This window comes from Idiotropiscis lumnitzeri, chromosome 17, assembly GCF_059441095.1.
Source record: "Idiotropiscis lumnitzeri isolate Australia: NSW breed Sydney's pygmy pipehorse chromosome 17, RoL_Ilum_1.0, whole genome shotgun sequence".
Classification (NCBI taxonomy): domain Eukaryota; kingdom Metazoa; phylum Chordata; class Actinopteri; order Syngnathiformes; family Syngnathidae; genus Idiotropiscis; species Idiotropiscis lumnitzeri.
The window spans coordinates 12,760,760-12,785,472 of record NC_142407.1 but is presented as its reverse complement, the minus strand read 5'-3'; the positions used below and the strand labels follow the sequence as shown (position 1 = coordinate 12,785,472).

Here is a 24,713-nt window from a genome sequence, read left to right as displayed (position 1 = left end):
AGGTCAGCATTGAAGTGCACAGCAGCAGAACGCCACAGAACACGATCAGGCCTCCAGTTGCGATGATGAGTGGGATACATTTAGAGGCGTTCAACGCGCCCACGGGTGTGGCGGCGTTGCTTGACGTCAAGTCCGGCGATGGCTTCCGTCGAGAGACGTTTCCGACGGCAGAGCTGAGTTGGGTGCTAGCGGCTTGGGATGATTGAGGCGGAGAAATAGAACTGGCTGGTAAATTTGCTTTTGGCGTTCTTGGGGAAGGAGTCGTGGCCAACAAGGCAGGCACATTAGTGGAGTTGTTTTGAGCTCCGCACATCACGGCCTTGACTAAAATTATGCCGGATAACACGAGATGGATCGTGGGGGCCTTCATGGTTGCTCGAGTAGCTGAAAAGAATAAAAGAAGAAAATACGATATAAGTAACTAGATTCTGTCAGTGGAGTCCAACAACCGGGCCACAAGATGGAAAAAAAAAAGAAAAAATTATTGACTTCTTCCCGTTTCAGCGGTGTGGGCAAACTGCGGCCTGGGGGCCACATGCGGCCTGTTAAACGTTTTAACCCGGCCCGCCGAACTTGAAAAAAAATTGAATGAATAAACCTTGTTAAATTTTTATTTTCTAAAAATTGTGTTTTTTCAAAGACATATGTATTGTTGTAATGATTTTGTTAACATTCATTTAAAATTTAATTTGTTTTTTTTTCCACAGATGAGGTGAGGTTACCAAAACACCCCGTCAAATTTTAGAACCCAATGCGGCCCACCAATCAAAAAGTTTGCACACCCCTGCTCTAGGCTATTATTTAAACCAACCAGCGGGCAAAATGAGTAAAAAAAAAAAAAAATGAACACGTATGAAGCCCGCTCTGCATAATATGCGGCGAGCACCCGCATTATCATTAAGTAAGAGGTCACAAAAACTATGAGATAGAAGTTCAGGAAAATGAAGGTGATACGGTATGCACAAATGGGTTTGAAGGTAGACGAAGATAAAGTAACGGGGATACAATAAGTATGGTAATCGTGTAATAAGTCGCTTTCGGAATGAAACGACTTCTGAAACTGGCTGGCAGAAGGCAATAAAACATTTGCAAGAAATCACTTACGTTGGAAATGATGGATTCCAAGATGCCGAACTTGCTTGACAAAAACAGGAGAGGAGCTGAAACCGAGCGTGTAAAAGACTCGTTTACAGTCAAACAAAATCGATAGCGTGTAAAAGCTGTCGGGGGCTTACTTCTCCATTTGAGCGCTAATAAGAAAAGGAAGTGGTTTCAGTGAGAACATCTGCGGGGTGACGCGACAAATTGGCGTAGCGCGATACGGCAAAATGCTTCGTTGATTTTAAAACGTTAAGGCTTATACACATGCAGTGGAAGACATTTTACAAACACTTGTTTTGAAAGGTTCTGTCTTGAGGAAATCCAAATCTGAATGTCACTTTTCATTTTTGGGAATTTCAATGAAAAGAAGACAGAAGTGATGGCGTTCGGTCCCAGGGGCCCTTCTACTTTCAACCGTGTTTTTTTTTTTTTTTTTTGTGCTCTGATCGTATAACTCGGGCCTGAGCAGACGAAATACACATTTCACTACAATGATTTGAGATTGTCGTGGTGTTGACTAAAAGTGGTACCAAACGATGGCAAATAAAGAACTCGTGAAAGGAAGTGCGAGCAGCTCACTGTCCCAAGCGTACGACACAGAGAACCATTTGCAAATCATGAAAGCAGATGTATGTAAAATTCACTTTTAGTCCAATTTGAAACTTGAACGGTCATTTTTTTATTTTTTTTTTCACACGGGTATGCATACTTTTAGGTACACACAGTGGCTACTTTTGCCATCTCTGCAGCGACCTCAATAACTGCAAGGGGAGCCGACTTAAATATAGCAAAATGCAAAAACACAATTTGTCATTTGACGGTCCAATGGAGAAAGAGGACATTTTGTGTCCGCTCTCAGCTCTCCCCTGCAAGGTCATGTGATCTACCGGCACCTTCTTCTGTGCAGAAGAGATCAGTATGAGTGTGCAAAAATCCATCCCTCCCTTCTTATCAGTCAATGTTTCTCATTTTACTGACACGTAGCGAGACTCTTGATTGATTCGTCGGCGAAATGACTCTCGAGGCGGCAAGGTGAAACGCAAGGTGTTTTTGTTTTGCTGCTGTTGAGGCTTTAAAGTTTGCTCTCAAACGAGATGAGGACCAGCAAGTAGATTAGGACACCCTGATAAATGCGCTTTACTGGGATGTCCGATCGATATTTGGATGACCCAGATGCAACCTGGAGAGGGCAAGTCGCCCTCTGTTGTTGGCTCTTTGTGCCACCGACGGTTGGAGACTTTCCTTTGCAGTAAACAGCAACGCTGTGAAAAGCTCATTTGGTATTCTCCGTTAATTACTTGTTGATTTGAAATTTGTCAATAAATATTGGATATTGTTTCCGCGCTGTTTGGGAATATCCAAAAGTCATGAATAAGTGATGCCCTCCCGAAGAGGTTTGCAATTGCCTGAAGATGACACAACATGGGGGGGCAAGTTTCTTCTGTTAGAATCCCCCCCCCAAAAAAAAATAAAAATAAAAAAAAAATACTGCAAATACAAAAAAAATAAAATAAAAAATACTGCAAATACAAAAAAACAAAAAAAAAATACTGCAAATACAAAAAAAAAAAAAAAAAATACTGCAAATACAAAAAAAAAAATAAATAAATACTGCAAATACAAAAGAACAAAAAATAAATAAATAAATCAACTTGCTTCAGCACGGCGTCATTTTATATGAAAAGCTGCAGTCAGGCTGGGCAAGAAAATCACTTTGCATTGTTACATGACCAGCCTCGTTTTATTGTCTTCCATGGATGAAAAGAGAACCGGCGTGTACAGAACGGTCTTCACATGCAATACAAAAATATGAATTTTTACAACTGAAAAAAAAAACAAACAAAAAAAAAAAAACACGTATTGGCCCATTTAAAAAAAATGTACAGTCTTTATACATGACAAAAATATAAATATATATACACATCTGTATTTGCAGAAGCGGGCCGTATTAAAAAAAAATGTGGTGATGCCTTTTACATAGAAAATGTTTGTACAAATGTTGGATCGTCATAAATTGCTGTACAATAAATTAAGTATTTACAGTACGTGCCAACACATATGCAACAATAAAGTAATTAACCTGGCATGTTCCAGTCACACACACACACGTTGCAAACACAACAACTGCAAAAAGAAAAAAAAAAAATAACACACACACACACACACACACACAAGAGGTAATGTTTGAGGAAGATAGAGGACACTTTTGCGCCAGGTTCCTGATTTTTTTTTTTCTTTTTCATTTTCTTAGTCATTCTGCTCCTTGAACTAACGAATATTCTTATAAGGTGCACTTGACAGCTTTAAAAAAAAAAACAAACAAAAGAAATCAACAAATCCAGCATGTACGGTATTCCTTTCCCTGGGAGGATGTTGAATGAATAAGAGAGGGAGGAGGGGATATGTAATTAAATGCTTAAGAAATCAATGGGTGAGTGTGGAGGGGGGGGGTCATCAAATTAGCACGGAACAAAGAATTTAAATTACCGTTACAAAAAAATAAAAAATGAACAAAAACAAAAGAGATAAAAAATAAATAAAGGACCTTTTTGCAAAACACATGCAATCACTGTTAAAAATGGAGCCTAATGAAATGAGAGGCTTTGGGCACATCACGCAAGCGAGATCCACTAAGGGTTTCGTGGTGCATTTCATGTTCTGCAAAGTGTGGTGTGTGTGTGTGTTTCCAAGTCATGTGGTGACAAACAAAGCCTCAGAGGAACCCAAAGGAAGGGGAGGAGAAAAAGTGTGCTACACTTCAGTCCACTGATGCTCTCTTTTCAAACAAGACGAAGACGGGTGTGTGTGTGTGTGTGAGTAAAGTGTGTTCGAGGCAATGCTTTGAACAATCCTGTGGGCGTTAAGGATTCGGGAGCATGCAAGGCAGACCCAGGCTTTGTGTTGCATTGCTTATGTTTGCCGCTACAACCTGGAGGCCGACAGGAGACAAAAGAGAGAAAGAGAGCAAAAGAAGAGGCGGTCATTAATAGACGGTTAGTCAATCGGTTAAAGGCACAGATTGGGAAGATTTAATGAGAAGCAGGCCAGTGAAAGGACACTTTGAGATAAGCAATCATGTATTAGTTCATCGGAAAATTATTTCTTTGGAAAGTGCAAGCAGAACAAAAGAAGGATTGCAATAAATATAAATAGAATGTTAGCTGTGGCGACAGGTTCTTGTAAAAAAAAAAAAAAAGCTAGAATTGTTAAGAAAAGCACATAAAAAATAGCAATTGATGTAAAAAAAATATATTAAAAAGACGTGGAATTACAACTGTAAAAGAAAACAAATAACACTGCTACAAATTCTTAAGGAAACTGGCTTGTTGAAAAATAACGACTGTATGCGTGTAAAAAAAAAAAAAATGTGTACACCCCCGCCTGCCGCATTTGTGTGGTGCCATAAGATGCAAGTGATGAGTTATTCAAGATAGAAGACGTCATTTTTGTACTTATGACGATGCATACCTTTTAGTGCAAAATCCCACAAAACTGCAGATTAGAAAATATAAGACTTTTACGAGAATATATTTTTGTATTTGGGGGAGTCATGGTGCATTCTTTTTTTGTGCAATACTACTTAAATTCGGGTGAAAACTGGCTCGGTCAAGTAGTACAGTTAAGCCCAAGGTTATTTATATTTATATAAACTTAAAATATTTTTTTTATTTGTTTTTTTTTTATTCTTGCTATCAACTGAAAATGACTTTTTTTTTTTTTTTTTTAAATTGTAAATGTTTTTTTGTAAATTATTAAATAAAAAATGTTGGATTGGAGCTGAGCTTTGGAAGAGAGAATCTCAGAACTATGACGCAGACGTGCAAAACACGCCACCTCACTGTTTGTTTATTAAATGCACTGTATATTTTTTTTGAGGAAATCTTAACCATTCTAAAGGATTCTGCTACATCAATTGTGGGACATTTGTTATGCAGGCACCGTTAGAAGAGTACACATATAAAGAAAAATTGCTTCTTTTCTTAATAGATATATCTCCAGCACAATTTATTAAAAGAAATATGTCCCATCATAAAATCTCTATTCACCAAATAAAAATTCCCTTTAACTCCAAATGAGACCCGAGTGCGATTAAGCATTTATTTTGCTGCCAGTCAAAACACCACCTCAACCGATTTAAAAAGCTTCTCTTTTACAAATACAGCAAGGATATTTTTGTGACTGAGTCAATGCAGCAAAGAAAATGCTTTTTTTTCCCCCCTTCCTTCCTCTTAGTTCCACAGCGTTCATCTGGCCATGTGACTTGTGGGAATACCTACTCTGCTGATTTCCAGAAGTGTCCCGGGTGAGACAACCTGCGGTTGAGTTTGGGCAGCTTCTCCAGCATCTCGGCCAGCTGCGTGAAAGGGGGCCGCTCCCGCAGGTCGTAAGCCCAGCAGGCCGAGAGGATCTCCTGAGACAGAGAGAAAAAAACGATTCGGGTCAGAACACCTGACGAACCCCGAAACCCGTTTGACAACTTGGACTCACCGTGACCTCCTTCCCCAGGCTGATCTCTGACAGGATCTTTTTGATACCTTCTCCACTGCCCACCTGCCAAATGGTCGCTTCCACGGGCTGGTTGCTGATTGGCCAGTCCCTTACTTGGAGCTCGTACCAAATGGTGCTTCCAAAAAAAAAAAAAAATTAAAGGGATGAACCCACGCATGATTAATCTTTCACGCTTGCCCGTATCGGTGCACGGAGCACAACTTACCCAAAGGCGTACACATCTGCCGCAGTGGAGAAAGGAAGTCGGTCCTCGTTGTTACCGGGACTCATCTTCCGCACGATTTCCGGTGCCAGGTAACAAATCCAGCCATGTGGAAGCTTTAGTTGATTCTCCCGTCTGAATCGATTCACGAAACAAAAAGCTCACCTAATTAGATTTGCCAACGAACCCTCGTACGTCACGCAGCTTTAGCTGACCGCTTACCTCCCTTCCTGAACAACACCGGATATCCCAAAAAGGCCAAAGTCTGTGATCACGACCTTGTTGGTATCATGAAAAACATTCTTCGACTTCAAGTCTTTGTGGACGATGCCTTTAGCGTGCAGATATCCCATTCCCTATATTGGGAGACATTTTCGTCACGAACGGGCTTTTTTTACTACTAAAGACTGCTCATGTTGATTGACGAGTTGTTGGAAACTACCTTGACAATCTCCTGGGCGATTTGTCGAGTCTTGTTGATATCCAAAGTGTTTTTCGTATCTCTCACGACTGAATAGAGTGTCCTCCCTTTACAGAAGCTGCGAACAGAATAAAAAAAGAATTGGTTGGATTTCCGTAAAGGGAGCCCGGAATCGGAATCAGGCTTGTAACAATCGATGTCGTATGTTAACGCCTCCGTGGTGTGGTTGGAAATTCGTGTTGTCACCTGGTGATGATAGCTAAGTGGGGAGGGGCCATGCAAGCCCCCATGAAGAGCACCACGTTCTCATGTCTGGTCTGCCGGTAGTTCATCACCTCCTTCTTAAAGAGCTTCAGGTGGTCCTGATTGTTCCCATCGATCTCAAGAAGTCTGATGGCCACCTCGCCGTGCCACCGACCTTTATGCACCTTGCCCCAGCGGCCCTGCAGCAACAAACGGGTCTGTTAAAGGCTGTCTTTTCAGATCAAAATGAAAGTGCAATCATCTTGAATGCGTTTGCGCTCGCTTTACCTTGCCGATGAGTTCTCCGAGGTCCAGTTGCTCAAAAGGGATGTCCCATTCCTGCAGGTAGACGCTGGTCTGGCTGGCTTTGCGGGAGATGGGGACCTTCCATTGGTTCCCTCGCGAGTAAGGCAGATCGTCCAAGTTGTCGCCTTCGCACTCGCCGTCAGAGCCCATGTTCATGCGCATCTCCTCGCCATCCTCCTCGTCCTCGCAAATTTCCTCGTCTTCCTCCTCATTGTCTTCATCCAATTCCGGGTCTTCATCTTCCACCTCAATGTCATCCTCTCCTTCCTGGAAGGGGGACAACATTTTGCACTTTGAATGGATTCAACTTAGAGGTGGGGGGAGATTTTCAGCCAATGCTTGAGTCTGGGCCCACTTTGGGTCTTATTTTATTATTGGGTCACCCAATAATTGATGTGCACGATGATTTATTGATCATCAGCCAGACATAATTTATTTTCTTCTCAATTATTTTTGATTCGTATTTTCATATACCTTTCAGCTTCATATGTCACTGCATTTTAATCAGTTCCTAAAGTGTCATTTTGTTTTATATTCTAGTTGACAATACCTCCATGTATTTGATCAACAAGTCAGTATTGATTTTGTTTTACCTCCTCATCTTCATCTTCATCTTCAACCAGATCAGCATGTATGTCTTCTACCGATGGCTCAATCTCACTGCTGTAGACAAAAAAAAAAAAAATCCAATGAAAAGTATTCACGTAAATCTACACGAGGGATGAAAAAAAATCAACATGTATATAAAAAAAAGAGTGCAAGAAAAAAAATGAATAGTCTTACACTGTATCTTGGAGAATATCAGTATGTAAAGGAGCTGGGCTGCAGACGTCTGAGAAGAGGAGGTAAACTTATTAAAACAGAACTGAAAATCTCAGTTTTACAATACAAACATAAATGGAACGTCCCATGCAGTTTCCCATTATCGCCAGCAGATGGCGGTAAAACAACATTATATGGAAGCCGACTGGGAAATGACATGCAGAGGGCAGTTGCAGCTGCGGGCGATTAGGATTTGCAACAAGGAAATGATGGAAAGGTGACAATGCAGAATGACATGTCGGGACTCACCAGGGAAGATAAACTGCTGTCTATGCTGAAAGTAGCAGGCAGCTTTTGTTAAAAAAAAAAAAAAAAAGAAAAAAAGTCAAAGGCCAGCAAGCATGGCACAGGGAGAGAGACTCATGATTAGTTTTTTTGTTGATGTTTTAAGAAGAAGAAACGTTAAAATATTATCAGTGTTAATTCGGTAGAGGATTATATTTTTTTATTACTGCAGGAAAATTAAGGAGTATGAATAAACTGCACTGTAACTCATGCTAGTATGCATCTAATGACGTCGTCTTCTACCATTTGCGAATCTCACCTGGGAAGTTGAAGCGGCTGTCCCGATGACCTTTGGGCGAGGGGTTGGGTGGCGGCGTGGCGCTCGGAGGGTTACTCTGCTGGAAGGGTGCCGGGGAGGAGGGCGTGGACGAGGTCGTAGAGGACGGATTACTGCTGGAGTCGAGCTGGTTCAGGACGGGAGGATGATCCTGCTGACAAAAAAGCCACTCACTTTAGAAATCGGCCTAACGTTACACTCACGGGACACTTCATTAGGTACGCCGGCACAATCTAATGTGTTCTATTACAGGATCGGCATTAGGCATCTTGTTTAATACAAATTAATATGAGAACTATCATTTAGCGATACGGTGCAGGTCCACATAACAGCAAAGGACAGCATGAAAATTATTTTTAAAATGAAACTACGGAAATAGATCAAGTTCCTCACGTTTTTTGTATCTTTTGAGATGCACCTCAATAGAACAATAATTCTTCATGGCAGAATTGAGGGGGAACCTATCGAGTTAGTTTTATGTTCACTCTCTAATGTTCATATAGCAGTGGGAAGTGGAGAGACGTCAGATGGCAAAAAAAAAAAAAATTACCTGCATAACTATTTGTCTTTCACACCAAAGCAAGACAAAACTGGAACATCCAGACGTAGAGGACATCTGCGCCAATGCGTTCAGAATTTTCACACGTACAAACACTTAAGTGCCAGTCAAGAGACGAGTCTGGCACTCGGATGCCTCACCGAAGGCGAGAGTTAAGTGAGCTTCATCGTCGTTTCAAAGCAGCGGACATGTTACCTTTTTGGTTATGGCCTTAGGTAGTGTACCAAACTGCGGCGCTTCGGGAGGACGATCCACCGGGTTGTTTATATCCGACGGCACAGACTCTGTCCTCCGAATTTTGGCAACTAGAACAGAAGAACGTACGTTGCGTTGGCGTTTCGTTGAGTCGGGAATAAAACCCAAAAACTAATCTTACTTGGAAGAAAAGAGATTCTGCAGGATGGCGCTTCCTTCGTGCATTTGTTGTGGCACTTTAATCTGCACGCCAAGAAGCAAAAACTCGGTATCACGTGAACCCAAGACCGAATGTCGCCCGGCGAATATCAACGTTCTCTACTCACCGACAGTGTTTACACTTCACCCCAAACATCATGTTCTTCAGACACACCTGACATGTCTGAGAGAGCCAAGACTTGGTGGAGAACCTACAGAAAAAGAAAACAAATCACCGTGAGCCCACGATAAATGTCATTTATTTCTCTTTTCTTTTGAAAAGGCACCTGTGTGTGACTGCAAGGCCTATGTCCCTCCTCACAGCTTGCGGAGAGCTGCGGTGAAGCGGTTTGTTATCTAGACAAAAAGGGGAAATTTGTCCGTAAAGCATGCTCAGAAAAAAAAAAAAAGCGCCCAAATGATCAAAAAACTGCAGTTTGCAGCGGTATATGGAAGCCCATCCCCCGCTGAAGGAGGCAAAACTCACTCTTAACGACGACGCTATGCTCTTCCAACAGAGTGGGCGTACCGGGAAGGGCGTAAGGCGCGGTGGTTGCAGCTGGGGGCACCCCTGGGGTTCGGACGGGAACGGCAGGGTAGCGAGAAGGCGTGTCCTCGTGGCCATTCCCATTGACTTGCATATTCAAGAGGATTTTGTTCTTTTTGACACATCTGGAAGCAGAGGGAAGCAATGTTAAAATGCGCAACAAATCCAAAAATGGGGTTCGCAAAAGAACGTTCCAAAATAACCATTTTTGAACACAGCTCTCCGTTTTAAGCCCTCGAGCCCAAACGTTTGCCCACCCTCTTGGGTTGGAGACACAACGTACGCCGCATGGCTTCAAGTGTTTGAGGCGATGTTACGTAAGCGGCACGTTTGAGTGGCTAAACACGACTGGTACGGGACGGTCACGGTGACGGTGACATCCCCCCGGCAGCTCAAGGACGCAAGTCTTCATGCGCTTACATGTGAGGAACCCAAAAATAAAAGAAAAGAAAAAAACGACGCCACGAGAACCGACATCCATTCCACACACATTGCCTACAAGGTCATGCAAGTGCGTGCTGTTTTTTTTTTTTTTTCCATCCTTGGAAAAAGTTAAACCTCTACACAGACAGGATATGATGGATAAACATGGCGCTTGTTTGTGCAAGTGCATCGCATCGAAATAGACGGCGAGCAAATAAGAGAGGTCTGCGTGTGCGTGTGCGTGTGTGTGTGTGACTTGCCACCTCCGAGCATTAGTCCGAGGAAATACTTCCTGTTTGGACATGACTCATAATCTCTGGGAATTGGAGGGGATTAGCCCCAGCCAAACATTGAGAGGAAGGAGAGTGTGCATGACAGAGGCAAAATAGAAGGCAAACTGACATGAAAACAGGACAGATGTTTTTTTTTTTTTTTGGTCCCCATCAAACCTCATCGGTATTGAGACGGCAGAAAAAAAGTGTACACACCCCCGCTTAAATCATTTCAGAATTTTTTTTTTTTCCACCATTAATGTGACCCATAACCTGTGCAATTTATTCATCAATATTCAATCATCACCTTTCATCTTGGGTAAGCGTTTGACTTTTTTCATTTAGGAACGCGCTCAGCTTGGAGCTTCCATATATATTCACTTCACTTTGTTGCGCTAATAATAATGATAATATTGTCGTGGCTTTGAAATCAAATTTCTCAACGTTTCAATTAGCGTTGACGTGTGTGCAGAATGGTGGCGGTAAGACTTTTGGCGTAATCTCTCCTGATCTGAAGTAATCGCGACAGCTTGTAAACCACCTCATGAGGCTTCAACGACGTCAATCGCGAGGACCTACTTGTTGGTGAGCGGGTCTTCGATGCGATTGCCCAACTGCGATTCGTGACTTTTGCTGCGCGTGAGGGTGATGTTGGGAAGCAGATGTAGCACTTTGCGGGACGGCGGTGGCGGCGTGCACGGCGGCTTCAGTCGGTGACGCCGCTTTGACGGCGGCGTGACGGGCGGCGTGGAAGTGTGTCCGTGGAGACGGCCGGAGCGAGCTAAGGACATGGGGAAGGCGTTGGTGAGGGGGCTTTCGCCGTGGAAGTGTGGCGTCTGCGCCTCGGGCGTGGGGACCGCTGACACCGAGCCGGAGCGCGGGTGAGGAAAAGTAGCGCAGGGGGTGGAGGGCGTCGAATGAAAGGTGGACGGGCGGGCGAGAGGCGAGGGGCTGTGCGGCCTCAGCGGGTTTCCAAGGCCGCACAGCTGATCTGAACTCAGAAGAGAACCGCTATCCCTCCTGGTGGGCTCAGACAACCAAGTGGTGCCGTCTTCCTTCAGTTCGCCTCCTGGATCAAAGACGAGAGTGGCGTCATCTGCTCTGCATTCGTGGAGAACACGTGGTGGCGAAACACGTACCGGCTTCAGTTGCACTCTTGAGGCAGGAGAGGGCAGCGCTGAGTCGGGCACATTCTTCGGAGGTGAAGCCGAGCCTTCGCATGGTGTCCCTCGCCTGAGTTCCCGCCATCTGCAGTAAGGCATCCAAGGAGAACTTGACTTCCACTGCCTGCACATGAGCAAAAAGCAAGCAAAGAAGGCGATCACTTCAGGGAAGCAAATAAATTCAGTTTCATATCGCTCACAGGTGCCTGATGAATTTACATGTAATAAACCAGGCATGATCAATACCAGCACTTTTTTTAGAAGTTAACATTTCACTGGACACCGACATTTTTACCAGGGAAGAGCGATATGAGCGGATACAATAATTTACAAATCAGAAGGAAGCACGAGCGAGCTCAGTGAGTTTGGGATGTTGTTTTTGGACATGGGAAGTGCGCAATTGCTTATCAGTCAGGTCAAAGCTGTGCTCCGACGGGGCAAAGAGTGATCAAGAAGCAAGGGCAATGTCCTACGCGAGTTTTCGGAAATATTTTCAAAGACAAGGTTCATTGCGCCATCGTGTTGAGGACTTTTGCATACGCAGGACAGTTCAGTCAAGTTTTGTTTCTGTTTCCCCAAATACCAATACAGGACGACACGGCCTCAAAGCAAGGCCTGCATATGTGAAGAAGGTCAACAAAATCAAATCTCTCAATTGTGTAACTCCAAATGAGCTAAGCTTGAGTTCTCCGTCTGGAGAATTGCATAATGTGTGCATGGAGAACTCAATTACCTACATGAGTGCGGGAAAAAAAAAGGCTTTATGAGGCTTCCAAGGATGACGTGGTGCACTTCTATGCAACCTTAAACATATTTACAGCATAAAACAAACCTCTCGTGATGCCAATCAGAAGAACCTTATTTTTTAAAAAACAGACTTTATAGAGACATACACTGACTTAAATATATGGACTTATATGGAATTTGCACAAAGTGCAACCGAGTGTGTGTGATTTATTTAAACAGTAAAAAGTGAATCAAAAGTGGCAAAAGTGGAAAATGGATTATCTAAAGTACAGCGGGATGTATTAAAGAGGAAAGACGCAAGAGAAACATCCTCAATGATCATGTTACAGTGAGGTCACAACACAAAAAGCAAACGGGGACAAGAAAAACATACAGTAGCTGACAGTTTGCAGCTGCGCAGGAAGGAAAGCAAGTGACGGGAGAAAAAATATTGCAGTCAAATATGAGGAACAAATATGTTGAGAAATGGCCACGCCACTGAAATCTGCAGGAGAAGGAAGCGGAAATCAAATAAAAATCAATCTGAATAGACATTAATATTTGACTGGATCCTTACCATACTCGTAAATCTACTACGATTAATTTTTCCCGATTGAAATTGCGATAAGAGTGAGGACAAGCAGATGCACCCCATCTGAACCGACCTCGATGAGTTCTGGTCGTAGGTTGATGGTGCGGAGCCAGTCTCGCAAGCGTGGATAGCTGTCCAGGTTGTCGGGCCTCTCGGTCTCTGGCACTTTGAGCTTGCACTGCAGCTGTTTACAGATGTATTTCACCAGCTTCACCTGCAGGGGGCGATAAAGGACACCAACTCATGAGGGAAGGCCACGTGGTTCACTAGCACTTGCGAGGCATGTCGTACATATGTAATAACAACTGTATTAGCTTTTCCATTCCAAACGCCACAAAGCTGCTGTCTCTGCACAATGTAATGCGGACATTTTTTATTGTTTTTTTAAAGTTACGTTTTGATGCTGTGGAAAATGCACAATGGTAGAGAGTCATACATAGGAGTGTTCTTTTTTTTTTTTTTTAATTTGGACCATCTGCAAACGCTGGTTTGGATCTCGGCTTTTGCAACTGTATATGAATGACAGGGCTGGCTTTTAATTGTTTAATCTGAGTTTTTGGTTCTTCTAAATCCTGTCACGTGCTTTTTCTATACAAGAAAGTTTCAGGAAATCAATTCAAATTTGCTCAGTAAATCAAATGTTTTTATTCAAAGCCATATCGTAAACATTGTGCGATATAAGATTTATTTTTACAGTATTATACCCCATTTATATTCGCACTTTGGCTGAAAGTAAAATTTCCATTTAGTTCTATAAATACCCCCACACTGTGTCATTAAGGTTATGTAAAAACAGACATGATACATTGCCGTGGTCCTGTGAGTGAGTATTGTACGCATCACAATGAACACCACCGTATTGGTTTGCAGGCCCAATTGTGTGGCGGATTGTGTGTCCCCTTATCGTGCAGTCTATCTGCATGGGTCCATTACAGCAGGCGGCACCTTCAGATGAGCCGAGCAACACCATCTACCTTTCAAGCAGCAAAACACCTCTTGAGTGCCTGCGCCTTGAATAGGGGGCGCACGTCTTTCTCCGCTCATTCAATTCTCGTGGTGAGAGATAAAAACTCACACTGATGGTGCTCAAGGGGGGAAAAAAAAAAAGGCTGGCCATGAAATGTAAAAAAAAAAATAAATAAATAAATAAAAACCACAGACTTTGTGGCAGCGCGCACAAAAAGCATCTTCAGTGGAGGTCAGACACTAAAATAAGATGGTGTCAGCTGCGGCATTTCAACACAAGATTTAATAGTGAATAGAAATGTCAATGAAGCAACCTTTTATGGGTTTGCAGCTTTTTTTTTATTATTAAATTCAATTTTAAAAATAGCCCGAAAGCATTGATAGACATTTCTAATTAACCTCAAATCTTTTAATTTCACATAAATGAGCTACACTAGATCGAGAACCCCCCCCCCACCCCCTCGCCCATCACTGGCTAGAATTAAGCAAACCAGCACAATCTAATGATGTCCGATATTCAGTACGGAGTAACGCATCTCAGTATAAATGCAGTGCTCAGAACATCCTTGCAATGCAAAATTCTAATTCTTAACTTGCTGTGTATGGTCGTCTCTGCTACTACAAACGATACGCATGTTGTTTCAGATTGGACAAAATGAATAAATAGAACATTCAGTCCAGTGGTCGTCTGATTGGACGTGACAGCATAGCGCAGTTGCATGCATGACTAAGGGCCAGCACGTTAAAATAGCTCCTTCGACGGGGAAAAGAGAAAGGCAGCTTTTTGCTCCGACTTCCCCATTTTCTCACAGGCTGCCACGACATATTTTGACTCTACAAGCAAATAAACTGCAGCAATTCGGTTTCTTGGCTGGAGTACAACGTCTATATGCAAATCACGCCTCACTCGATGTGGCTAACGACTCGAGCTAGCCCTGTTTTTTTTTTGCCTCTACTGCGGCCCCGTGACATCAGGTTACCTAGCAACCTCTCTTCTGAGTCGTCAGCAACATTTCAGTGGGATTTTCCCATGCATGTGAAACACTGAGCGCTGACAAAATGCAACCCCACATAGAAATGTCATCATGCGGCTCTGCACAGCGACAAAACAGGGTGTGCATCTTACGCTGCATTTGACTCATCTGTTATCTTGCGAAATAACAGACTTGAGAAGTCCCCTAGTCCCTCATTAATATCAGCGAGATGGCATTTAGGTTGGGCGCGCAAAGCGTGTCAACAAAGCGCGATAGCAACAGGCCTCTTTCATATTCTTTTTGGTGCAGAGTCGCGAAAGCAGCTATTGACGCGTGGCCTGGCGGTGGTGGTGGTGGGGGGGGGGAGACAGATGGCGTCAGAGCCCACCTGTCAGCCCAGCTAAACGGCGCCATGGCAACGGCCTAATGCTGTGAGGGGATGAGTGACAGCCAGCGTGTCAGGAGAGGAGAGCAAAGACAGAGGCCCGTCTGACACAGCAGAACCCGCCGCCGCTCCAATTGTTCCTGCCGCTTGCTGATACAGCCACACTATGGCACCTGCCAAGGCGAGTGGAGCCCTGACGGAAAGCTGAGAAACAAAATCCTGTCCAGCAAGGTCAATGAATTTTCACTGGACTGGATCCCATTTCTATGCGGTGATGACGAGAGCACTATTAATCCAAATAAAAAAAAAACAGATTTTGTGTATTTTAAAAGGGCCAATGCACTTCTCATTTAAGTGAGTTTTTTTTTTATTATTACTTCTAGTGGCGATAACGTGTCAGTCTTCAAGGGATCTGGAGCACACTTTCCAGTAATCCTAATGTGGGAATGCTTTCAAGGACAGACGGCACATTTTCGGAGCAAATCATGATGCACAGTTTGGAGCTGAGCGAAGAAAATGTGTCAGGAGATAAAAATAGCGCAGGCGGGGAGGCTAAGATAGGCAGTAGCTGGGTCACATGACCTTTAAGGGGCACGCAAATGCTTGATAGTCTCAGACAATGGCCCCGCTTGAAGCCCCGCCTCCTCCAGCAGTCGCTGACCTCCTCAACTTGTATTAAGGGCCGTCCAAATGTACACGTGCATATCTGAGCAAACAAAATCAGCAATCCAAGTGAACATATTTCATTGATAGGAGTGTGTATTTTAATCTAGAAACATTTGAGCATAGGTGGCCTTTTAACAGAGCAAAGAAATACGACGCCCTCCCCCCTCCTCCTCCTCCTCCTCCTCCACCGCTTCAAAATTACAAGATGCAACTAATCCGGGGTGCGTTTAAGAATAGATCGAGGCCTGCCTACACGGTTCCACCGTTTTACAGGTTCACATCACACACTGCGGGGCAGAAACGGAAATACAGACAGGGTCAGTGTTGCTGCAATCACTAATGTCGCGCTTCCTCAGTACTCGCATGCGAGCCACGCTCTCTATTGTTTTCTCCTCAGATACACGCACACGCACGCGCGCGCGCGCACACACACGCACACACGGCAATCGTCATGTCACATACAGCAGCTCCGCCGATTGGCTTTGATTCTCCCCTCCCCTTTCCTCCCTGCTCTACCCAGCCTCTTTGCGCGTCATTTGGTTTTCTTATTTAACAACCTACCCTGAAAATGCGTAGGAAGAGAAGATGTCTAAATATAGATGCAGCCAAAACAGCTCACGCTACATGCGCACGGCAAAGGCTCTCTTTCTCCCGCACAGAGAGGAGACAAAACACAGTGACGCCATGCTGCTTGATGATCACGGACACGCAATATCAAAATTAAACAAAGAAGCTTTTGATTTTTAAAAAAATGTTAATTATTTACTAGAACTGCAGGATGGCCGAGTGGTCTAAGGCGCCGCGTTCAGGACCCATTCTCCCCAGGAGGCCTGGGTTCGAATCTCGAATTTCCCCATTGTGGGACTAATAAAGGGCAAATTATTATTATTAATTATTATTATTATTATTAAATGCAACACACATCATGAACAGAGCTCTGAATCGTCGCCGCATGCTCAAGAGCCACGCGGCGATTTTGACCTGCTTTAGAAAGAACAGACGGCCTCCAAAGGCAGCGCAAAGTGGATACGATGGAGCCAAAATCAGAAATCTATGAAGAGCCACAGTGCAAGTAGAACGTAGGCAGCAAGCGAGGCAGACGGAGGCCAGACCGAGTGGGATTAGCATGCGCAAAGTGAAGTAGCGGTTAGCACTCCATGTGGAGAGGCCGATATCATTATCCTCTCACTGGCAAAGCAGAACAACACACGGTTCAAGTGGAATAATAAAAGCTGTCTCAATGAGCATGTCAAGTGAATTGGAGTCACTCTTGATTACGCTCCAGTACAATATTGAAGCAAGGCCGCTTTGCGCCACCTGCACGAGAGCTCCTTTGACCTGACCGTGTTCACTCGGTGGCATTGAAACTCAAGCATCCATCGTGACTAATTATTTGGAATTGAATCGTTTGCCGTAGATGTTGGACATTTCCAAGCCAGTCCCAAACTTCAACCTGACGTAGTTGACTTAAGATCTTGTCATCCGCAGCATATGCGCCGGTGTGTGTTTCGTTTGAGGTTTGAGCACAGATCACAGCACAATGACGGGCGAGCGGGCGGGAAACGATGCTTTGTTGTTAACAAGGTTTGTGTCTTGGCATTCTGAGTCTACAGATGGCTAAAACATTTCCTTGATTCGTTTGTGACAGCCAGCAACTCCAAACACAAAGACACATTCTTAAAGGATTACTGAGCTCAGGTAAGTATCGCAAAAGAAAATAAGTTCAAATGCTAACGTAGGATGACGCACGCAGTTCGATATTAGCCGCGGCCCGGGTCCACCGCGGGCCAGCGGATGTTCACTGACACACCTGATTCAAATAATCAGGATCGTGTCAGGCTTCTACGGGGCTTGTTGATGTGCTGATTCTTTGAATCAGGCGTTGTTGGAGTAGTTAGAGATCCTACACGGGCAGAACCGGAGTTCCCTATAACCCGGTTAAAGGGATGGCCACCTGATTACAAAACTCGAAATCTCCTCATTCATGCTAAATATTCAATTCTTCAAGTCTAAATAGCTTTTTCCAGATATTTGTTTCCTGTTTTTTGTCTTTCTCTAGTATTCATGAAAATATCTTCAGCTTTATAGTGTACATCGTGGACTGGAGAAAAACGCAGTGAATTAATTAGGAATGTCCTCTTTTAAATAAATAAATGGACAGCTGGAAAATTTAGCAGGTACTGCTCATCCATCTCGTTGCTGTGTGGGAGTGTCAAGCAAATTGACTTGCAAACTGCGTTTTAAGCACAGCGGAACTTCATCAACAGCTTAAATCAATGTTTAATATTTTAATTTGTGCCACGATCTGTCTTGTAACCACAAAAAAAAAATATTTTAAAAAATTGAATGGATGATATTTTGAAGCTATTGTGCATTACGTCAAACTTTTAACGGAATAACACAAGAGGGCGAGCTTTCATGAAAAAGTCTTCTATTAAAGGGGAAGTCAACCCCAAAAAATGTTTCAACAAAATATGTCATATGCAGCCCCACTAGTCGAAACGAGGCACTCATTTATTTTACGTTTGGCGAAAAATTTGTTTTTGTACATCCCACGGGCGGCTATTTTGTCACTCGCTGTCGCCGAAAATTACGTAAGAGTTGAGCAGGGCTCAGCTAGCCATGTATAGACGAGTGAAGGCACATAGAACATATTGCAAAGATTTTGTTTTTTTGGGGGGGGGTGACTTCCCCTTTAAGTCTATTAACTCTTAAGAAGTTAAAATACATAATTCCACTATTCTTGGTAGGAAAGAAATCAAGCGCATTTGAGACGTTTCATTTTGTAGTGCATCGAAAAAGACATCTGAAGGCGATGCTGAAAAAATGTCAGGCGGTTAAAATGTGAAATCGCAAAGCCACCTCAAATCAAGAAATGAAACTGGTAAGATGGCAAGAAGTGAGGTCAAAACAGTGCCGGTAAAGACAAAGGAAGTTTCGAAGCGCTAACAGCACCGCCCTGCACGCGCCAGCCGCTTGAAAACACAAACGCTGCAAAGACCACCTCACACTTGGCGCCGTAGCTCAGTGTTACCAACAACGAGATCACAAATCAGGTCAAACCAACAACTCTTAAGAGAAATTGCCCAAGAAAAATGGGCCGTTGCTCACAATTCGCCCTCGTTGTGGAACGTCACCTCCGTTCATCAACGAGCAATCGGATTCAAAAAACAAGAGTTGCGCTCGACACAGAAAGAATTAACTGAGTCAATGTAATGCTTGGAAATTTTTTTCCAGATCCTTCCCACAATCGTGTACTTGAACAGCAAGAATTGAGGTAAAATGTAGCACAAGGGGTCAGCCAACCTCAGGAATGGCAATCAATAAAATTAGAGGTGGATAACGGGGGGGGGGGGGGGAATAATTCACGCTTTAAAGACGTGACTGCCGAGGTGAGAGGCACGTCCATGCTTGTGAGAGTTGCACGACAAATCCGTTCGGAAGACGGCGTTGCTCAGGAAGTACTCAGCCATATCATACGCGGGTCCAGGGTGACACGCATGCCTGACCTGCTGAAGGACAGGAACTGGGGATTTGCCTTTTTCTTTTTTTTTCTCTTTTTGCATGCAAGTATTGAACAAAACAGTTATCATATGTCCTAATAAGTGTCACTGTCAAACTAAAATTAAATAATCACAGCTTTACAAAAGTTAATTCAAGGGGCCGTAAAATCATCCTTATCCTCTTCAGGGTCATCGGGACCTCAAGTTTATTTCATCTGGCTTTAGGTAAAAGGCAGACGACACCCCGGAATGGTTGTCAATCAATGACAGGACCCACACTGAATTGAGACGGACAAACTTTCATAAACATTTACGAGATCATTGAGCAAAAATCCGCCAAAAGGAGAGTTTGAATAAAACGTGAGCCAAAAATCCATCACACCTCCAAATGACAGCATGGCTACATCCATTCATTCATGTTCGACCCTCTATCCGGTTAAGGGTCAAAGGCGAGCCGGAACATATCCCAGGTGACTTTTGGAATGAGGACTCTGGATTTTGCAAGCACTTTCAACATGCAAGCATGTCAGATGAATGGAAGACATTACATGGTGCAAAAATGAGAACGTGAGTGAAGGTTTATCTTTATGTGCTCAACGATTGGCTGGCAACCAGTGCCGGGTGTACCACGCCTCTTGCTCAAAGATAGGCGCTAGCTCACCTGCAACCCTAATCGGGACAATTAAGTGCTCTCAACAATAGAATAGAATGGCCGGCCTCCAAACCGAGTAAACACCATTCGCACAATAGACACTTGAGATTGTTTCTACTGTAGTTGAATGAATTATTGCGGTCATTACAAGAGGGAAGGTTGGCTAAAATGAATCTAACAAGTCTGTTGCATGACTTTATCTCTGCTAAAAACTGTGAAACTTATTAAAGGGAGTTCACCAGCCGAATTAGAATGCCAAAAATGCTGATTTTGTCATTAAGTTATATTCGCAAACACGCACACACAAAGGCGTGCATCCTTGGCTTATAGCAGGAGAGAGCACAGTGTGCAGAGGCCCTGCGCAAAGCAATGTCAGGTCGTTACGACGCCGCATCCACATGCAAGATAGCTCAGGCTGAGCATGGAGTAAAAAAACAAGAACATGTGCAATTCGTTTTTCTTTTCTTTGTCAGTTTGTTAATCGCGCGGGCCTCTCGGAGTCTCGGCTACAATACAAGCACAGCATGTGCGGCGCATGCAGTTCTATAAATAAAAGCTGATTATTCAATATTAAGCCGAGATGAATTGTGCTCTGAACTAAGCAATGGGAGCTCCTTGGAGAGGGAGGGGGGGTGCACATAGGTCACCCGGGAGCATTTAATCATCTTTGAGGTGCTGATGAAAAAAAAAAAAAAAAAAGCAAAATAATAAAAATGATACAGAATATATCGACGTCATTTTGAGGGGTGCCTACAAATAATAATAATAAAAAAAAAAGCCTCTGCAAGCCAGACGGCTTCATGACTCCGCAGTTTGACAAGACTCACGACGGCCGGGACGGCCTTTTGTCACAGCCGGAACATCCAATTTACCTCCAGTGTGCGGATTTCTTGCTGCGTGAGGTCGTTGGACGCAGCACATTTTGTCCTGAGCCCCTGTAAGCTGGAGATGGAGATATCTATCATGTTCTGGATCAGTTCGCACTGGTGGAGCGCGGCCATGGCTGCGTCGTCGTCCCCACCGCCGCCACCGCCACTGTCCCTCTCCGGCTTCTCGCCACTCTCGACCATGTTCCCGCCGATAGTAGACACACTATCCATTCCTCGGCATTTGGGCTCGGCTGGGAGGGCTGGAGTCGAAGCGTTAATGGATAAAATCCGACATATGCAGCAGCCCCAGCGAACTATTGTGAAACGAAGCACCTGACCGAGCGATTGTCCCCAGCTTCCGATCTGGAGGCTGATCGGAGGGAATATATTTCTCTCTTTTTTTTTTTTAATCCAGTGAATATGATCGATGGAAGGAGGATGTTGTAAAGTCCCTCGTCGTATGGTTTAAGTCCGTTGTTTCGCGTCAAAAGAGTGTTCTCCCCCCACCCCCCCGCAACAGACAGCTTTCTGCTAGTGGCTTTCACCGTCTGTCAGCTGTTAGGAACATCATGGGCAGCGCGGTGCACTCTGGGAAATGGAGTCTGCAGGGTGTGACCTCCGAGTCCGCCTATGACAGAAAATGGAGCTGCTTGTTTTCAACAGCTGTTATAAGTTAAAGTGCCACATGAGCAGAGAAACAATAAGAGAACATATTTGCTGTGTAATGAAAAACTAATGAGCAAAAACGAAACTATTTTTAATATAATATGACAAATTAACTCTCTCTCCTGTCACATACACAACCGTTGGTTTATTTAACACTCATGTTCTGTGATTCTCGCAGGAACTGATCAAATTTCACACAATTTGTCAAAAAAAAAATAATAAAATGAAATACAATGATCTATGCCAGCTATAAAGGGTAAAAGGCAGAAGGTAGAAATGATGAGTTGTGTTTTCATTTATGTCACAGGACAAGTCATGGCTTCCTGCGAGTTAACCAGTTCCATGTGCAATAAAACAGGCCCACGTTTTACACTGATATTAAATTGAGACGAGATAACCATAATTAGAGTATTCATACTTTGTGATTATTTTTTTTTGCTGTGAGATTTTTATAATGTCAAATAAACTGCAGTAAAGAGTTTCTCCTTCAGTCACAGGCTTTATTTTTAGCCACTTGTCCACAGCTGTCCCAAAAGAGTGAATGTCATTCATTGAGAGCGCTAGAGAGCCACATTGCAGTCCAGAGTAGTCAGTATTGTGGAGCTGGGAAAAAAAAAATTCAACTACAAATACACTCATATTGGGATAGCGCATGAACCAAACCATTTTTGCACAGAAGAGTGGTGTGATTTCATTCAGAGCTATCAGCGACACACACACACACGCACACACACCTCATTGATGCCATTAAGGTGTGATGTTCTTCCTTTTAATATCGACGGATTATACAATAGAACGTGAGTCACTTCTCAAGGAACCTTGTGTTCCCACTCTCCGTCTCACTATACTTTCGATCAAGCAGAGGGAAGAAAATATGGAATCACACAATTCTGAACAAAAGCATTATGGAATCTTGAAAAACAACTACAAAAGAACACTTATACACACACCGGCTTTTTCACAATTTCTGCTCTCTGGTTAAATTAGCGGTTTTCTTAGAGTTTGCTCACAGATGTTGACTCCAGTTCCCTCACATTTGTTCCTCATTTGTTTTGTTGTGCATTTCCTGTTTTCAAGACTTATTGCTTGAAGTTTTCTGTCTGGATGCTTTGATGTCTTCCTTGGCGTGCCTGTATGCTTGCCTAGAACAACCTTCCCTTGTTCGATTTTCGACACAGCCGGGCTGTGAACAACCAACGTCTTTTGCAACATTGCGTGATTTACTTTTTTTTGAAGATGTTTGATAATCCTCTCTTATGTTTCAATTGTCTTCTTTCATGTTGGCGCCGAGACTCATGTCAGTCCACTTGGTGCAACAGCTCTCCAAAGTGATTTCACTCCGGTTTTAATTGCCGATTAACGAGAGGATCTAATATGATGCAGGTGTTAGTATTAGGAATGGAAATTTGCAAGGTGATTCCATAATCTTTGCGATCGTAAATATTGAACAGGTTTAACATTTCTGATTATCAATTTTCCAAGCAGATTGGGGGAAGAAGAATCACCGGATTACTGCGATTTCACTGACTCTAATTGGAAGTGGGAAAGGAATCGGGTTTAAAAATCAGCCCAGTTATCATTATGTCATGTGTGTACTGTAACCTGCTTAAAATGAAGCATGAACGCTGGAGATTGTGTGCGTGTGTGCGGTTTTGTTATTATGCAACTTTTTGTTTGAATTAGGTCGTACTGTTCTAACAGCACAGACTTGATGGTGTCCAGCCAGCAGCACAGTGTGTGCCACTTTCAGTTTGCCTCCAAATGAAAAATGATAATCGCAGAAGTAGTGCATATGAAGAGAAACAATACAGCTTAGTAATGATTCACTGTATGATGTTATCCTTACGATCGCCACCCGATCACACACACACACACACACACACACGTGCACTGCATTATATTACAATATGGGTGTTTGTAATATTATTTTTGCTTATTTCAGCACATGAGCTGCAACATGGGAAATGCACAGTACTACAAAAGCTGGTAAAATGCAACTGAAGATAGAGCATCATTATATTTCAAACGAGTACTAATTCGTGAGAGGCACAGAGATGGGAGGTCGACCGAAATATTTCGCCATTCATGTTACTTAAGACTCACGTTGCTTCACACAGGAAGGAAACAAGAGTACAGTATTTGTCTTATCTGGCACACTTCTCTTGGACATCTGACACACGCCAGTATGTAAAAACACAGTTGAATGGACTAATTCTGGAGTTAAGCAAACTTCGCAATTCAATTTAACGTACCTCATTTGCAGCATGAATGAATTAAAAATATTTGAGTCCTCACCATTTCTTGCTTTGCTTTTCGTCCCCCTTCTTTGCTGTGTTACGTTCCCATCCAAAAACATGTTGCCCTGAAATCACTTTTGATACATTCAATACAAATGGATCGCCTTTTTTTTTCAGGTGTCGGCAGCAGAATAACGCTCAGATCGCAGCTTGTTCGTCATTCGGCTTAGGAAGAGCGTGACCCTGGTCAAACCCAACAGTTATCTTCCTAAGCTGTTTAAAAGGTAGCCATGGAGCTGACTTCACACCAAATGAGATTGGAGACAGTTGGCCGCCATTTTGTTTACTGCAGATGATTTTCCAAAAAGCAAACTTTCATGTTGGAGTCCTTTTTATGTTTGTTGCAACATTCGGTTGCATGATGGACAACTTGGCCTGTGTTCGGGAGCAGAAAGATCTATGTAGAAAAAATATATGGTATTCAGCAGCAGAAAGGCCCAACATATAAATTGATCATTTCACATTTCCTCTTTCTCGCACTAATTTATATGCATGGTTTGTTTACTTTGACAAATCTTGACTAATTAATAGCACTGAAAACATCGCAGGCACCAACTGATACATTTTAAAATGATTATAGGGCGCCATCTGGTGGACATCTGTGGATTGTACAGTAAATTCACACGTTGGATGCATTCGGACACAAGCTTTTGGGGTGAGGTCGAGTGCATTGATTGAGTAGCACTTAGGCTTGCCCCGACTTTATGATGCTCTTTTTAATTTTCAGTCAGTTTAGCACTGAATGGTTGCAATCTTTAAGGAAACAAAGGCAAATGAACAAGGATTCTGATGATTTTACATTGTCTTTTCTAGATCATGTAAGAGGGGAATGGGCCGTGGAAGGCTGAGGAAAAAGTGAAAAAAAAACTCCTGGATTTTGCACTGATTGATGGT

At 43.3% G+C, this 24,713-nt stretch overlaps 1 protein-coding gene across 7 annotated transcripts; it reads right to left on the bottom strand.

Moving 5' to 3' along the window:
• Window positions 1-137: 137 nt before the first annotated feature.
• Window positions 138-24,022, bottom strand: ksr1a (kinase suppressor of ras 1a). 7 transcript variants are annotated; one of them, XM_088279219.1, is made up of 21 exons: window positions 23,818-24,022; window positions 12,915-13,055; window positions 11,500-11,647; window positions 10,940-11,429; window positions 9,606-9,790; window positions 9,406-9,475; window positions 9,247-9,330; window positions 9,102-9,163; window positions 8,921-9,030; window positions 8,149-8,320; window positions 7,854-7,895; window positions 7,566-7,614; window positions 7,376-7,445; window positions 6,765-7,049; window positions 6,480-6,676; window positions 6,255-6,351; window positions 6,035-6,168; window positions 5,816-5,947; window positions 5,590-5,725; window positions 5,379-5,512; window positions 138-384 (listed from the first exon to the last, which is right to left on the bottom strand). In XM_088279219.1, exons 1-21 carry the CDS (start codon window positions 23,818-23,820, stop codon window positions 285-287), a joined length of 2,841 nt encoding a protein of 946 aa, XP_088135345.1. In that variant the 5' UTR covers window positions 23,821-24,022; the 3' UTR covers window positions 138-284. The 7 variants fall into 7 exon arrangements, with proteins under 7 accessions (XP_088135345.1, XP_088135342.1, XP_088135339.1 ...); XM_088279216.1 differs by lacking the exon at window positions 23,818-24,022 and adding an exon at window positions 20,860-21,381 and having other exon boundaries at window positions 9,648-9,790; XM_088279213.1 differs by lacking the exon at window positions 23,818-24,022 and adding an exon at window positions 20,860-21,380.
• Between the last annotated feature and the right edge of the window lie 691 nt (window positions 24,023-24,713).

Coding starts and splice junctions, on each gene's coding strand:
- ksr1a (XM_088279213.1), bottom strand. CDS start 21,087: ATGGATAGTGTGTCTACTATCGGCGGGAACATGGTCGAGAGTGGCGAG. Junction 11,430..11,499: donor CAAGAGTGCAACTGAAGCCG/GTACGTGTTTCG, acceptor TCTTTGATCCAG/GAGGCGAACTGAAGGAAGAC. Junction 9,331..9,405: donor GGCCTTGCAGTCACACACAG/GTGCCTTTTCAA, acceptor CTTTTTCTGTAG/GTTCTCCACCAAGTCTTGGC.